The 14,818-nt window shown below is 46.1% G+C and overlaps 1 protein-coding gene across 1 annotated transcript in view; it reads right to left on the bottom strand.

Annotated features, from left to right (window-relative positions):
* Window positions 1-12,026: 12,026 nt before the first annotated feature.
* Cdyl2 (chromodomain Y like 2) overlaps window positions 12,027-14,818 on the bottom strand; it is a 91,642-nt gene continuing 88,850 nt past the window's right edge. Inside the window, exon 7 of the mRNA XM_048355064.1 lies at window positions 12,027-13,233. Within this exon, the coding sequence (XP_048211021.1) occupies window positions 13,075-13,233 (159 nt within the window). The 3' untranslated portion in view covers window positions 12,027-13,074. The remainder of the gene's footprint in view (window positions 13,234-14,818) is intronic.

The following is a 14,818-nucleotide window of genomic DNA, read 5'->3' as shown; positions in this document are numbered from 1 at the left end:
CTGCTATGCATCCCGGAAGCGCACGTGCTTGGACACTTGGTGGCATTGGGAATTTCAGTCTCAATCAGACTTGTTTGGGGCATTTCTTTTCCTGGTAGGGAGCTGACACTGGGTAGGTTTTCAAAATGGTCTGTAAGGAAAACCACAGAAAAGCCCCCAAGCTACATCTCGCTAAAACCACAGCTTGAAATCCTACGATTTGCACATTTATCTTGTGGTTGGAGCACCCACCCCCAAGAAAGAATAGACCAAGTGAAAACTAAGCTAAAAATAACAAACGAAAGCAAAGAAACAAATAATAAAAGGCCAGGCCACAGGTCATGAAGGCATGAAGCCAAGTTATACTTAGGTATAAAAAAATTTAAAAAAAAAATAAAGTTTCCCTCATCTCCTGCTTTCATGCCCAGCCTCTGCCATCGGCCAGGGGTGGAGGGACAAGTTATTTCTCTAGTTATTTCTCATATTAAACAATGGGGTAAATCTGATGAGTAAAGCATCTAGCGATTACTCAATATGTTAGTCATGATCATCATTTTTTTCTTTTTTATTTAAATTTCATTGTAGAGGTGATGTACAGAGGGGTTATAGTTACCTAAGTCAGGTCATGAGTACATTTTTTTCCCCCTCTTGACTTCCTTCCCTTCCCCACCCCCACCAAGTTGTGGAGTTCATTTCCAACACAGTGACTAGTGAGTATCACTGCTGAATTGGTTCACCCTTTGTCCCACTATTATGTACCAGACAAAGGGTACAGAAATCAAAAACAGTGACAAAGAGGAAAAAACAACCACAAACAAAAACCTTTTGTTCCCATTTCTTGGAGTTCATCTCACTAAGCATCATTTTATATGATCATATGCACAGAGCGATTGAGCCCTTAGGATTCTCTCTTAAGAATATCCTCCTTTGTTCTCACTGTGTGAATGTTTAGTGTGCTGTGTTTTTATCTCTTTATTTTTTCCACCAGTCCTGGGGCGTGGACTCAGGGCCTGAGCACTGTCCCTGGCTTTTTTTTGCTCAAGGCTAGCACTCTACCACTTGAGCCACAGCACCACTTCTGGCTTTTTCTGTTTATGTGGTGCTGGGGAATCGAACCCAGGGCTTCATACATGCAAGGCAGGCACTCTACCACTAGGTCATATTCCCAGCCCCTAGTGTGCTGTTAATTAATCATGTCCAAGTGTAATTATTTGTCTTTTACTATCTATTGGATTTACTTGTAGGCTTATAGGCCCTTTCTAATGATGACCATCAGTTTGAGACATACTTTGACTCTTATCATTGGCATTCCTCCAGTTATCGTGTTTTCTTTCTTGTTATGATTCCTTCTTGGACCTAGAACAGTCAGATTGATGAGCTGCTTTCCTCTGAGTCAAAGTTCTAGACTAAAAAAATGAGGGACTAAATAGTGCAACCCCCAAAGAGGTGTGTTCAAGTTCAAACTCATCCTCTCTTTTTTTCATGACTTGTGGTGTGGAACTGTAGCTCTCAAAGTGTGGCCCAGGCACTACTCTGTAGGGCCAGGGGTGGGGGAGTTTGCCCCTAAGACCCTTCCTGGGGTCCTACATCATGGAGTTATTAACATATTAATAATAATAGTATGCTATTTGCTTTATAAACTGTCATCTTCCCATGTGTCTGATAGTATATTCCAGATATTACATAACCTAAGATACCACAACGGATTGAATATAGAAACCAATATAAAAAAATCTTAGCTTAGAAGATTCAATTATTTTTCATAAAAAAATGTTATTTATAGCTAGGTGCTGTGGTCCACACCTGTAATTCCTGCTGTTCATGAAGCGTGAGTTTGGAAGGATTGGAGCTTGAGTTCAGGTGGGACAAAATGTTAACAAGACCCCATCACAGTCAACAAGCCAGGTGTGGCAATCTGCACCCATGAGTCCAGCTATGTGTGGATCACAGGGAGGGGGATGGCAGTCTGAGTCTCGCCCTAGACCAAATGCAAACTCTACCTGAAAAATAAATAAGAGTGGGAAAAACAGCTGAGGTGTGGTTCAAGTGGAAGATCACCTTCTCCGTTATGATCATAGTATGCTGAAGCATGCAAGAGGTTGGGGAGGAGAAGGGCAGAGAAAGGCTTCATAATCAAACAAGAAGTATAGCCAAGTATAGATTCCACCCTAAAGACATGGCCAAAAGATTCTAGGAAAGAGAGAGAGAAGGAGGGAAGAAGGGAGGGAAGGAAGGAAGGAAGGAGGGAGGGAGGAAGGGAGGGACGGAGGGAGGGAGGGAGGAAGGAAGGAAGGAAGGAAGGAAGGAAGGAAGGAAGGAAGGAAGGAAGGAAGGAAGGAAGGAAGGAAGATCAATCAGGCATTAGCCTACAACATCTGAATTTTCTCCTCTTTGTCACCACCCAAATGCCTATAATGGCAGCTCATTTGTCTCTCTTCATTAGGGAGGGTGTTAACAAGTGTGTCTGTTGTAGGTGGCATCCTGGGACATGCCATGAAGATAGAACCCACCAGGTCCCCTGTCACTTTGGCACAGTAAACCAGCAGAGACAAGGGCTCTGTTCCACAATGGCCAGGACCAGTCCTCCCTCAGCTTTCCCAGGGGCCATCTCGAGTGCCCTGTTCACGCTGGCACGGGAGTGTTTCTCTGTACGCGATGGCTAAAGCAACAGACTTCAACCGCGCCGCAGCCACGGATCACTTTTAAGGCCCTTAATCCGCGATGTTATTAAGTTACATCCCACAAGTCACCATCTGGCAGGGGGCTTTCCCCGTGGGTGGGGTCTCCTGACACCCTTCAATTACTTCGGCTTGGGTATCAGTCCCTGATGGCGCGGTTGCGGGGGCTCTGCCTCCTACTTCTCCCCAGCCTCCAGCCAGGCTTCTGTCACTCTTTTGGTAAAGAGAAGGAGGTAAATGCCACGGAATTCGTGCTCAGAGGACACTTGCTATGAGCCAGTTCCTCTTCTGGTGTCTTCCAGGGAGCTTGAGCGAGCGTCATGATCACGCGTGGTGGGCAGGACAGCGCGCTGACCAGATGAGGAGAGTGACATCATGGAGAAGACGAAGGAAGGCTGTTCTACTCCGTCCTTCAAACCAAGAGCTCGCAGGAGGCGTTAGCCTTGATTCACAGGCACAGTGGCACTTCCTGTCCTCCCCCGCCCCCCGCCCGTCCCCTGGGGCCAGTCCTCATCCTCAGGCATGATGGCCAGGTCCCTCCAAGTCCCCACCGCTTCCGAGGGGCTCTCGCTCCTCTGCCACTCTGCGCCCCGGCTCTCCCCAGGCGGGCGCTCTGTTCAGGCTTCCCGACCCCGACGCTGACTACAGACGTGGTTCCGGGTCATTCCGGAACAATGTGGCTCATCCCTGTCCCCATGCCACCGTCTCTGTGTCTCCAGGGAGGAGTTCAGATGAGGGAGAAATGACAAACTTCTCTAGAAACCTCGGCATGTAGGAGCTGCCAGAGCACCTCTATGGAATCACACACACACACCCACACAGACACCCACACACACACAGACACACAGACACACACACACACACACACACAGACACACACACACACACACACACACATACACACACACACACCCCGGGTCCTCAAGACTCCCTGAAAGGGGTACGGGGAGGTCTAAGTGCAGAACAGAGGAGGAGAGACAACCCCAGCTCTGGCACAAGTCCTAAGATGGCTCCTGCTACCACAGGGCAGTATGACGTGCCCACAGGTGTCCTAAAGCTGGGGATGTTTCTGTGTATGTATCTGGCTACTAGTGTGATGTTTCAAGTAAACCCAATACATCATTGTATGCATATATGTAAACCCCATTTAATTTCTCACGATTGATCATTTGCCAACTGGAGTTCTAACTTAGTATATATAGATAAATCCCAAGTATATACATATAATCTGTTAACTCTAGCTTTTATGCTTGCATAAATCTCATATGCATAAAAGCTCACATATATATATATACATATGTACATCCTATTAAGTCATTGCATAGCAACTGTGCTAATAACAAAAATTATATACAATAATGATATATATAACCAAACTTGTACGAATCATATATTCATTAAAATGACTCCCTGCCTATCACAGGTTCAGATATACAATCAATGCTATTTATAGACTTCAATAAATCTCAAACGTATAAAGTTCCACGTGGGCACAGACACATCTATATGTGTACGTGTGGATGTGTAAACTTCCTCTACCATTCAAAACTTCTCCAGAGGCCACAGGCTGCACAGGGTGGCAAGCCTGCTGCCTGCGAAGCCGGGTCTCAGCCGAGCTACTGGCAATCCCCCGCAAGTCCCAGCTTCCAGCCGCTTGACTCCCCAACTCTCCAACGGACCCACCTGCAAATTCTGGGTCTGCCATCACCGTGGACTGGGGATTCCACTCCTCGCCAGCGCCCGGCCGCCTCGTCCCTGGCTCAAGCCTGAGTCAAGGGACAGGGGTGCAACCCCAAGTCTCCTGCTGGTAACCTTGCTTCTGCCCTCCCAGGTTTCCTCTTTTGTGGTGGAACAAATCTGTGAAAGCCTAAATCAGCCCAGGCCACTCCTCCCGGCACCCCCCAGGGTCTCCTGACTCCTGCTCTCATTATAACCCCCAAAGCCCTACAGCCTGCCTCTCATAGGAGACTCTCCCACATTGACATCACGGTTAGAATCGGATTGATGTCTACATACACTCTGTGTGTCGAGCACACGCTAGAGGTAGATTCTTCCCAGAGAACCACTCTGCCTAACAGGACATACACTCACCAAGGAGAACAGGGTCTTATCTATACCCCCTAAAACTTGGGAGCACGCTAGACTAGTGACTGAGTCACGCCTGAAATTTTCACTGGAGAAAAGCTAAAGGTTGACAAGCTACTCCTAATGAGTAGGACATAGGACGGGTTTCTCAGGAGCTCTATGTGGCCCACCAGACTCCTTGGGACTGTTGAGATGAAAGAGGGCTGAGATATATTATACAGAAGCAATCTATTCAATTACAAGGGCCTGTTCTGTCCACTTAAGAGAGTTACCTGGAAACCCATGATATTCTGAGAGTCAGGAATGCACATCTCTGAGGCTCACAGAACATTACATCCATGTAACTTCTTTCCTGCTGTCTGCATCCAACCAGTAAAGGCAAGGGCATGTCTGCACAGCCGTACTCTCGAATACAGCTAAAAGGATTTATAAACTCCACATGGTGATTTGTTGATGAGTAGTCTGTGTGTGTAACTCCTAGAAGCTATGAGAGACAGAAAGGTCCTGAAGTAAAGGACATCACCCTGGTCAGAGAAGGACTAACCTGTCCCTTACCCCCAGACCTAAAGGGGCCTTGAGACGTAACAGAAAGTTGCTTTTGTGATTACACTCCCATTATTGCTTCTTTAATGTCCTAGGTGTCATTTAGTTGTTGGTATTTCTGGCTGAGCAGGAGTTTCAGTTCCATCCCTCATTTTCCTCTCCCCTATGGAGGAAGGAACTCATTGAGCAAAGTATCACATCACAGTTGCCTTTGAGAGGCAGTCCACATAGCCAGGGTTTGTGTCTACAGATGTTACACCCAACATTCAAAAGAAATCCTCCAATCTGCAGAAAGGACCATGAGATACTGGAGTCAAAGGACATCCAGGCTGGACTTTGACCACTGGCCTAGGGCGGACTCAGGAAGTTGGAGAGAATGAGGTTTCCATAATCGCCATCATGATGATGACAATGATGATGGCACCAAGGAAAAAAGAGCAGAAATGCAGCTGAGAAAGACTGAGCTGGTCCACACAAACTAAGTGACTCTAGAGAACATGGACCATGAATGTCACACCATTCTTCTTGACTGTAAAAGGTGATTGTGATTCTGAGAACATGTCCTAGGTGGGGCAGGGGCCCTCACATTTCGTGTGACGAGGTACAAGCCCACTTATTGAAGGCTGGTCAGAGGATTCTGCATCCTAGCACCTGTACAGCTTGATTTCACAGTGGAGGGGGCGATCAACCAACCATGGTTGCTGATAAACAGAAGATTGGTTGGACAGACAGGTAGACAGAAAGATGGATAGGTAGGTGGGTGGACAGACACACAGGTTATCTTATGTAAGCCCCCTTTCAGCATTCCATGATCTCCTAAAAGTCTTAAAAGTCATCCTCTTCCTCTTTCCTGTAGTCCCAGGCATTTGAATGTAGCCCTGGAAGCCAGGTCTCCCCCCAGAGCTGTGCTGTGCAAACAAAGCAATGCGATCATGTGCACAGGAACAGACATCATCCCTAGTGACAAGTATCACTGTTGGTCCAATGGGGCAGCTTGGATAGGATAAAGTCAAGCTCCGTGGAAAGAGGTCTACACTGAAGAGGTCTACACTATATGAGAAATAAGAGTGTGTTAGGGAACAGGTAAATGTGTGAGCCTCCTGAGCAGTCATCATGTGCTTTCCATTTCTAGGGTCCTCTGACGTCAAGCTGTTGGTCCGCTCACTTCACTGCAGTTCACCTAGAACTGCCTCCACAAATACCTGAGGCTTCAGGTGAGTCCTGGGTAGGGAGGCCAGGTGCCCGGGCTCATGGGAATCCAGACGTAAATCTCTGGAGGCCCCGGGGACTCGCCTCCTCAGAAACCACAGAGCATGTCTGTGAACTTTCAGTACAAACTGCCAAAGTGGGAACACAGCAAATGGAGACGAAGTTTCAACCTTTTTATTCAAAGCAGCTTCTCACAAGGTATAAATACTGCGTATTAGCACACATGAAAAATACAACTTCTAAGGCACCCAGAAATGTGTTCATACACGTTACAGGACCATTCACAAAGAGAGTGTACAATTTGCTCTAGACAGTCAGCATTTGATAAATCCGATTATTATCCTCAGTACTGCACCCAGTTTGGGGAAGTATTTACAACATGGTGAGAACGAGCCACCTGTACCTGCTTTGTAGCTCTATGAAGTACTCATACTTACAAGGATTCAGAACTAGCTAAAGACTTTCTCATGATAATCTGGCAAAATAAAAACAAGTAGCCTACTATGCAAAGGTCTCCGTGGATTTGGGTGTGTGTGCTACATCCATGATCAAACCCAAACACTCCAAGAGTGGGCTGGATTACATTTTTTTTTGGTAGCCTGCTTCATTATCAGAAGTTTGGTAATAAGCCTTACCAATAGAATAGTACTTCATCAGCATCCTTTATTTCTCAATTGGCGAATGGATCAATGACTTCATCATGAATGAGAATGGCGTATCACCTGGTGTGAGAACTGAGAGAAAGTTCTCCTCTGCCAAATAGGAATCAGAATGGGTCCATGTGGAACAAAGGAGGTGGATGTCTGGCAGCTGCAGGACCCCACCGCTCAGGGGAGACGCATCTGCACAACTCCCACCGGAGGCTCAGAGTCAAATGGAAACGTCTACACTGGTGAGATAACCTGGGGAAATGCCAGACCTCCACGGCTTATGGTATGAATAAAGACGTAGGACTACACAGCAGAAAAACATCCACCTGAGGTACTGAGTTCCAATCTTAGAAACTTCTCTTTCAGAGCCTTCTCAATGCGACAACAATCCTCTCAGTATGGCCAGCCAGGGAGAAGCAGGAGGTTGGGGAAACTGAGCGGTTTCTCTGTGCCATCAAGCTCACACATCTGTCCAGATGTGCCTACAATCTACGCAACTTAAATTCTGTTGGAATAATGGAATTCTTTGGTCCTTGGTTTTATGAAAGGCAATTATTTTCACAATCCTGTCAACACAGACATTGGCAAATGACTTCAAGCTGGGACTAATGGCACAGGGACAAATTAAATACTAGGTAGAAAAGCCGGTATCTCTAAACTCTCCAAAGTCAACTTAATGAGCTCCAGGATCGAGCCAGACATTGGGCCATCAAGTTGAGGTCAAACCAGAGAGACAACAGAGTTGAAATTTGACACCAGACTTTGATTCCTCTCTCTCTCTCTCTCTCGCATACACATGTGCATGTGAGTGTATACACGCAAACATGCATTCACATGTACACACACACACACACACACACACACACACACACTGCAGAAATGGGGAGCAAATCAGCACATCTTCATCCAAATGGGTGATAAAGTGACAATGAAAACTTACTAGAGGTGGACCATATGGCTTCAGCTATACTACAGCCCTGGACTAAAGGTCCTACTTGAAGTGTTGGTGAGGGCATTCAATGGTGACTACTGGAGTATGGCCACCCAAAAGGAATCATAATTTTAAAAAATTAAATGTGAACTTTAGTTGTTTTTATGAGATCCCAGACACAGAGAACCCATTGCTGATAAGCTTCATGACTTCACTGACGCAGCCTGAAGAGACTGGCAGCTGGTGTACCTGTTCTGCATCTCATCTGCCTTCATACCACTCCATTCCACTTTGTATGGCTTGACACAGAGACACTGAGGACACATGGAATGCTGATTTGTGGAACGAAAACCGACTTCAGATTGTCTACACAGTTAAGACTCATATGTAAACTTTGTTAACATCTCTCAAGGAGTGCTGACCTCAGCCAGAATGGACCTCTCCAGGTCATCCACAACGAACCTGCAGTCCACCACCTGGGTCAGGAGCAGGAAATACCATTCATTCAGAACAAATGATGAACCAGCATTCCTCCCGGTGACAGTGTCTGAACTATGTGAATAGTACAGAAGAGGCTCTAGAAAACCTGCCCTTGGTCCAATCAGAGGGCCAAAGACCATCATGAAGAAATCTACCTGGTCCCTGCCACCATCAGTTAGACCACACTCTTCAGATCAGCCATGAATTACAGACTGCACTGAGCCTATCAACATGGTTACATGGAGGAAACAACCCGTATTACCCTATTTTTTAATATATAATATATATCTATTTTTTTTTTTTGCAACAAGCTTAAGGCTCTGTTCCCAAACTCCTTCAATGGCCACACAGTGAGAACTTATGGGGCGGCCTTAAACTATACACCTAGTTGCAAAAGTTGGAAAGTTTAACTGATCCTAATGGTAAGGCTTATTCACAAATTCAGTACATTTTCAAATGATACTTCAAACCCAATAATTTCTAGAAAAAGAAAATTAACCTCTGCTCTCTAACAATTTAAGAGCATTATGTTAAAAAAAAAAACAATTGGCACCAAACCAGTATGCTATTTTTAAGAAGAACAAATGATATTAATGGAAAAGATTGCCTAAAACGCATATCCTAACTTACCACGGAAATATAAAAGTTTATATTCTGAAAATATATACTGTATTAAAGTCTGTAAGCATTTTAACCCAAATTTGCAGAAAGAACTAAACAACACTTATCTACAACAAAAATAGACATGCAAGACAAACCCCAAAGATGTATCTACAAAGGCAAAGTGTAGGTCTTTTTTTTTAAGATTTTACAAAACCATTTACAGAGAATAAAATAAAATACTTAAGAAATCTCATTTTGAGTCTTAAATACGGTGTATATTAGTGAGTGTATCTTGACTAATATATACAACAGATCTAAATATCTAAATACAGAAACACATTAGAGGCGCAATTCTGCATCTTAACTATTTAGTTAGGAAGATCTGCAGATGTTTCTATTTGTTTCTTTTTGTTAAAAAAATTTTCTACGGAAACTAGACTGAAAAACTGCATGAATGTGACTAAATTCCAAATTAAAAAAAGTTTATAAACTTTTAAAAAGTGTCTTTTTTTTAAAGTTTTAAAACCAACAGTTAATAATGGGAAATGCAATTCAGCATTCGGTCAAGGCTATTTTTAAATGTGGCTATTCAGAGATAGGGTTGCTTTGTTCAAAGTCTATTGTGATTACTACTTTCCCATCTTCATACTAAACTTCACATGGGGAAAATGTATTTTCATGCTTTGGAGAGAACATTTCCTAGTTTAATCTACACCAAACAACAAGACGACGTTTAAATTAGTTCTCTACTTCCTTCTTTCTCATAGTTATCCAATTGCATCCTTAGCCAAAAAAATTGATTTTTTTTTTTAACGCACAGACATTATTTCTAAGCAGGAAGGGACACGTACATATGAACTCTACATTAGTCTCTGGCCTCTAAATGATGAGGATGTCTGAGTATCTCAACAAAAATTATGCAAAAACAAAAATTCTCTGGGAAAAGGCCTATTCACTCCTCTGGCTCCAGGACAAGATGAAGAGAGAGACCATGAGGGCGGAGACAGAGCAGGGAGGAAAGTTCTACGGGTGGCGAAGAAATGGAGAGGAGAGGTACTCTCAACTTCCCATTGCAGCTGTTTACTTGGGAATCCTGGGATGGGATGGCTACATCCAACCACAATTCCTCAAAGACCTTCCCAAGCCCTAGAAAGGAGGGGAGGAAGCAGGGAAAAGGAAAGGGAGCAAAGACACTGGGTATAGGATTAGCAACACGTCTGAGTCCTATCTTGAGAAAGCTATGAGGACAATCCGTTGACACAACCATACATCTGGTGTATATATATATATATATATATGTATTTTTTTTATCTCAGAGCAATATGCTATTATTTACCTGCATTTCACCTCTATGCTTCCCACACAACTATCTGAAACATAAAAACCATAATGGTCTCATCTACCCTGGAGCAATCACATTTACTAACTTTTTCCCAGTTGGTGGAACAATCTTATTGAACTGACTTTATAACAAACAACCAAAATGAAGACTGTCTTTAAAAAAAAAAATCCAATTACACCCAGAACCTAAAAATTACCAGCATGAATTCTACCTTAGAAATGGGCTCCCACAGCTACCTTGGTCATTATAGATCCCTGGCATGTTCATATGCCTAGAAATCATATGTCAAAAGCTCAAACACTTCAGTTTCTTTCAGCGGGAAACAACGACACCGATGAAAAAGAAAATTCTAAACATCCCCTTTCCGTTTTCAGTGGGATTCTGTAGATGTCATACATACGCATCACCCTCATCCGACGCTAAACTGAGGAGATGCAGCAACAGCAGGGACTCCCAGCCACACAGCCAAGAACAAGGTTTACCTAAGGGCTCGGGGAAGAGCAGCCAGGAGACTCGCTCAGTGGAAAGAGGCACGAGGCATTGCGGCAGAAGCAGGTGTTCCGCAGTGCTAATCCCCTACTCCATGTACACAGCTCCTCCAGGATTCTACAAGGGAGCCAGGAACAACTTCAACCGCAACTTCTTCCAGCTCAATGTAGCCAAGGAGGTTGTCTGCTTCTCTCTCTCCATGTCCAAAACGCTACAGGCTTAAGAAGAATGGCAGAGAAGTCCCTCTGGGCTCCAAAGAGAAAAGGGCGTCTTACAAACCATAAGGCTTTGGGAGAGACACTGTTGAAAGGGACATAGCTCTTGCTCTAGGGTGGACATTCAACTGTTCCTTGAACTCAAAGCTTGGGACCATGCAACCTTTCTCGCTACATTGCCCAGAGCAGCCGGCCACCTGTAGGAAAAGAGACCAAAGGAGCGCGGGAGGCAGGGTGGGCTCACCCCGGCTCTCCCCCTGGCAGCTACCTCCTCTCTGCCAGCTGTGCCCCACTCGTTCTGCTGCACTCCAGGGCTTCCATGAAAGAACCAAGCAAATACTGGCAACTCAGAGGAAGAGGACGAGAGAGAACAAACTGAAAACGGGGACAATCCCTTCTCCCTAACAATTTCCTATTGGTGCAGAGCTGGTCCCTTATTTCACTGCTCCGGCCTCAATGCTCACACCGTGCTTCACCGACCCAAACCCCAAACCAAACCCAAACTGAGCCCCTCTCTCCATCTTGCAGCAGGTCCATGGACTCTAGGCTAGTGGTCCATACACCGTGCTGGAGACCCTTGCTGCTCGGGGCACTGGGGCAAGGTACCTCCTCCTGGCTACTGCTCGTCTAAATGAACAGCTAGAAGTAAAGATGTATCCATATCTTTCCCACTTCTCTGGAAGGCAAAAACCAGAAATGACTGATTTCTGCAGAAGGGAGACAGTCTCGGTCATTCAAGGTCAGTCAGCATCTCATCCTGGGCAATGGACCATCCCCAGAGAGGGCCTGTCCTCCTTCTCCAGGGACACACCACGAGGGACTGGGTCTGCTTTGGGACCAACCAACTGGCAGAAAACCTTTGCCTCCTTAAAGACGGCAAGCGAGAAGAAGATTCCCCCATGATTCTCCTAAGAACAAAACTTCAGAACTGGTATGACGACATTACAGCTACACTCAGAGGGCCTGATGCAGGTCTATTCCTTCCGTCCTTAGAAATCCTTCTGTTCTCATCTAAGTGAATTTTCTATGTGGTTCATTGCTAGAGTGCACCAAACGGCATGAACTTTGAATGGTATTTGGTCCAGGGCAATATGAAAATAAGATCTGTGTGAACATCAGACATCATAATATATAAACAAAAATAAATAAATAAGCCCAAATAAAGAAAAAAGTTTCCTAGTAGTTCGTATTTCTCCAAAACTAGCTTTACATATAATACACATAAATTATCAGAATTTCCACATACACTGTTTTAAAAATATATATTTAACAAAACATTTCTAAATGTACAATATCTGGGTTTGTAAATCGCTCAGTTCAGTTGTAAGACCAAAGCCCTAATAGTCACACAGAATTGCATTGGAGAGGAGACTGAAGCCGCGTCTACACAATGGCTTGCTCGCTGGTCTGTGAATTCCCTACGACAGTCACACCCCCAACCCCCACACACAAATCTGCACTAAACCAGAGAGCTCTGGTGGCCTCTAAATCAGACGCACTGTGTAGACACAGCCTGAGTCAGAAGGACAAGGGAGAGTGGTCTTCCCCTCCTGGACCACAACGGTGCATTCCGGCAGACAGGGAAAGGACAGCAGAACCTGACAGAGCCTTGGGAAGATGTAGCCCTCGAGAGCTCTGTGGCGAGTTGGGGCGGGGGGTGGGGAGGTCAGGTGTGCTGCAATTTCCCCCCGTTAAACAAAAGCAAACCAATGAGGAACAACCAAACACAGGAATGGACACAACCTTAGGTGTGAAGAGACACCCTGACGGACGCTCGGTAGGGGCAGACCCCGGGCTCCAATGGCCAGAACAGAGGGCCAAGCTGGAAGTCGGGTGTCCGTGAGCACAGGGGCAGGTGAGCGAGGGCCCCTTAGACCTCGTAGATTTTGTCCTGTAGGTAGCTGAACAGGGAATCCAGGCCCTTGGAGGAGCTCCAGAGCTGCTTGAGCATGAGGCACTCCTTCTCGTTCACATCTTCCAGTACTGACTTCAGGAAGCTCCGGACCAGGCATTTGGACTCCTCTAACACCTGGAAGGGAACGCAGAAGCCTGGTGAGCCGGTCCTGGGACTATGTGCTGGCCCGTGAGGCCTCGGTCTGTCTGTGAGGGAGAAGGGCCCACCTCACGTGGACTGGGCGGGCCAGTTCTGGGTTCCAGCACTGGCTGAACGGCTTCCAGTGGTCAAGAGAGTAAGCCCTCCATCGCCAGGAAGACTGGAGGGAGGGTGGGAAACGATGGTACCCTAGGCCACGAGAGCCTCGCCTTTTACCCACAAGGGACATCACCGTAGTACCATTTGCTGTGGGTGTTACAAGTCTGAGAAACATCATTTTCACAGTGTGTCAGGAACAATGACACCTAGCTCAGGGTCACTGGAAACACAGAGTGAGGTGATGAAATAACTAATGGCCGTCAACGTATCCATATAACCCACCCTGACAGCAAGGCCCCTTCTAGTAGCAAGAGCAGTAGTAATCGTTGTACTAACGAGTGATAATAACAGTAGCAATTATCATCATCATCACTGCCAGAATACACAAAAGTTGCATCGATCAATAATAATCACAGCAGCATAGTGCTAATCACAGGAACGACTAATACCACCGTCATCAGAGCAACGATCGTAATGCAGCGGTAATCGTAGCAATGGGTGGTAATAAGGATATATACGGTCGCCCCTTGCTGTATCGCGCTTCACTTACTGCGGCTGCACGGTATCACGGGCTTTTAAAAAAAATACGTATGTAAATAGTGATCTCTCACCTATCGCGCGAGTTGGGTTCCAGAGACCCGGTGCTAGGTGACAATCCGCCATATAGCGGGGGATGACTATATAACGCTGATCCTTTGCGGATTTTCACCTAGCGTGAGGGCCTCTGGGGTGTAACTCCCGCGGTAGGTGAGGAATCACTGGAGTACTCACTACAGTAACAAGGATTAGTAAGGCAGTGATCCTCATAGTACTGAGCGGTCACAGTGCTGCACGGATACTGACGCCAGTGGAATAATCACTGAATACTCATAGGAATGAGGAATACCGTTAGTCATAGCTGGCGGCCCCAGCGGCTCATGTCTGTAACCCTCGCTACTGAGGACGTGGAGGCTGAGAGTCGTGGTCCCGGGCCAGCTCGGGCAGAAGAGCTCCTGAGACCCCGTCTCTCAACAGGAGGCCCACGCGCTCCAGCCAGAGCGGGACCGTCCCCTCCCACGCTCAGGTACTGGTGCGAGAGACAATCAACACTTCATTAAAAACTGGCGCCTCTGCAGAGGTGCTATGTATCTGCTCTTCAATGCATCTTCAGAGCCAAACAGCGGCGTTTAGACATGCCAGGTAGGCAGAAGAGAGGAAATGTGGGGACTACAGGTGTTTGGTGCTTTGGGGTGTGTGCAGGACTTATTCTCAAAGCAGCACACGCTACCCCGGATTGAGGAATCTCTTCAGCGGAGCCCCTTTTTGTTCCAGCATGGAGAATCTGGACCGACGCTGGGCAACACCCGCTGATTCCACCTCTCACATCCTGGGCACATGCCCTCCGGAACGTCAACCCGTCCCTCCACGCTGGGGGGGCTTCCTCTGTAAAGTGAGCCGAGCGTAAGGGCGAGCACTGGGGGAC

The sequence above is a fragment of the Perognathus longimembris genome, chromosome 10 (assembly GCF_023159225.1).
Source record: "Perognathus longimembris pacificus isolate PPM17 chromosome 10, ASM2315922v1, whole genome shotgun sequence".
In the NCBI taxonomy this organism is placed as follows: domain Eukaryota; kingdom Metazoa; phylum Chordata; class Mammalia; order Rodentia; family Heteromyidae; genus Perognathus; species Perognathus longimembris.
Note: the sequence above shows the minus strand (reverse complement) of the source record. Positions and strands in the feature narration are given on the sequence as shown.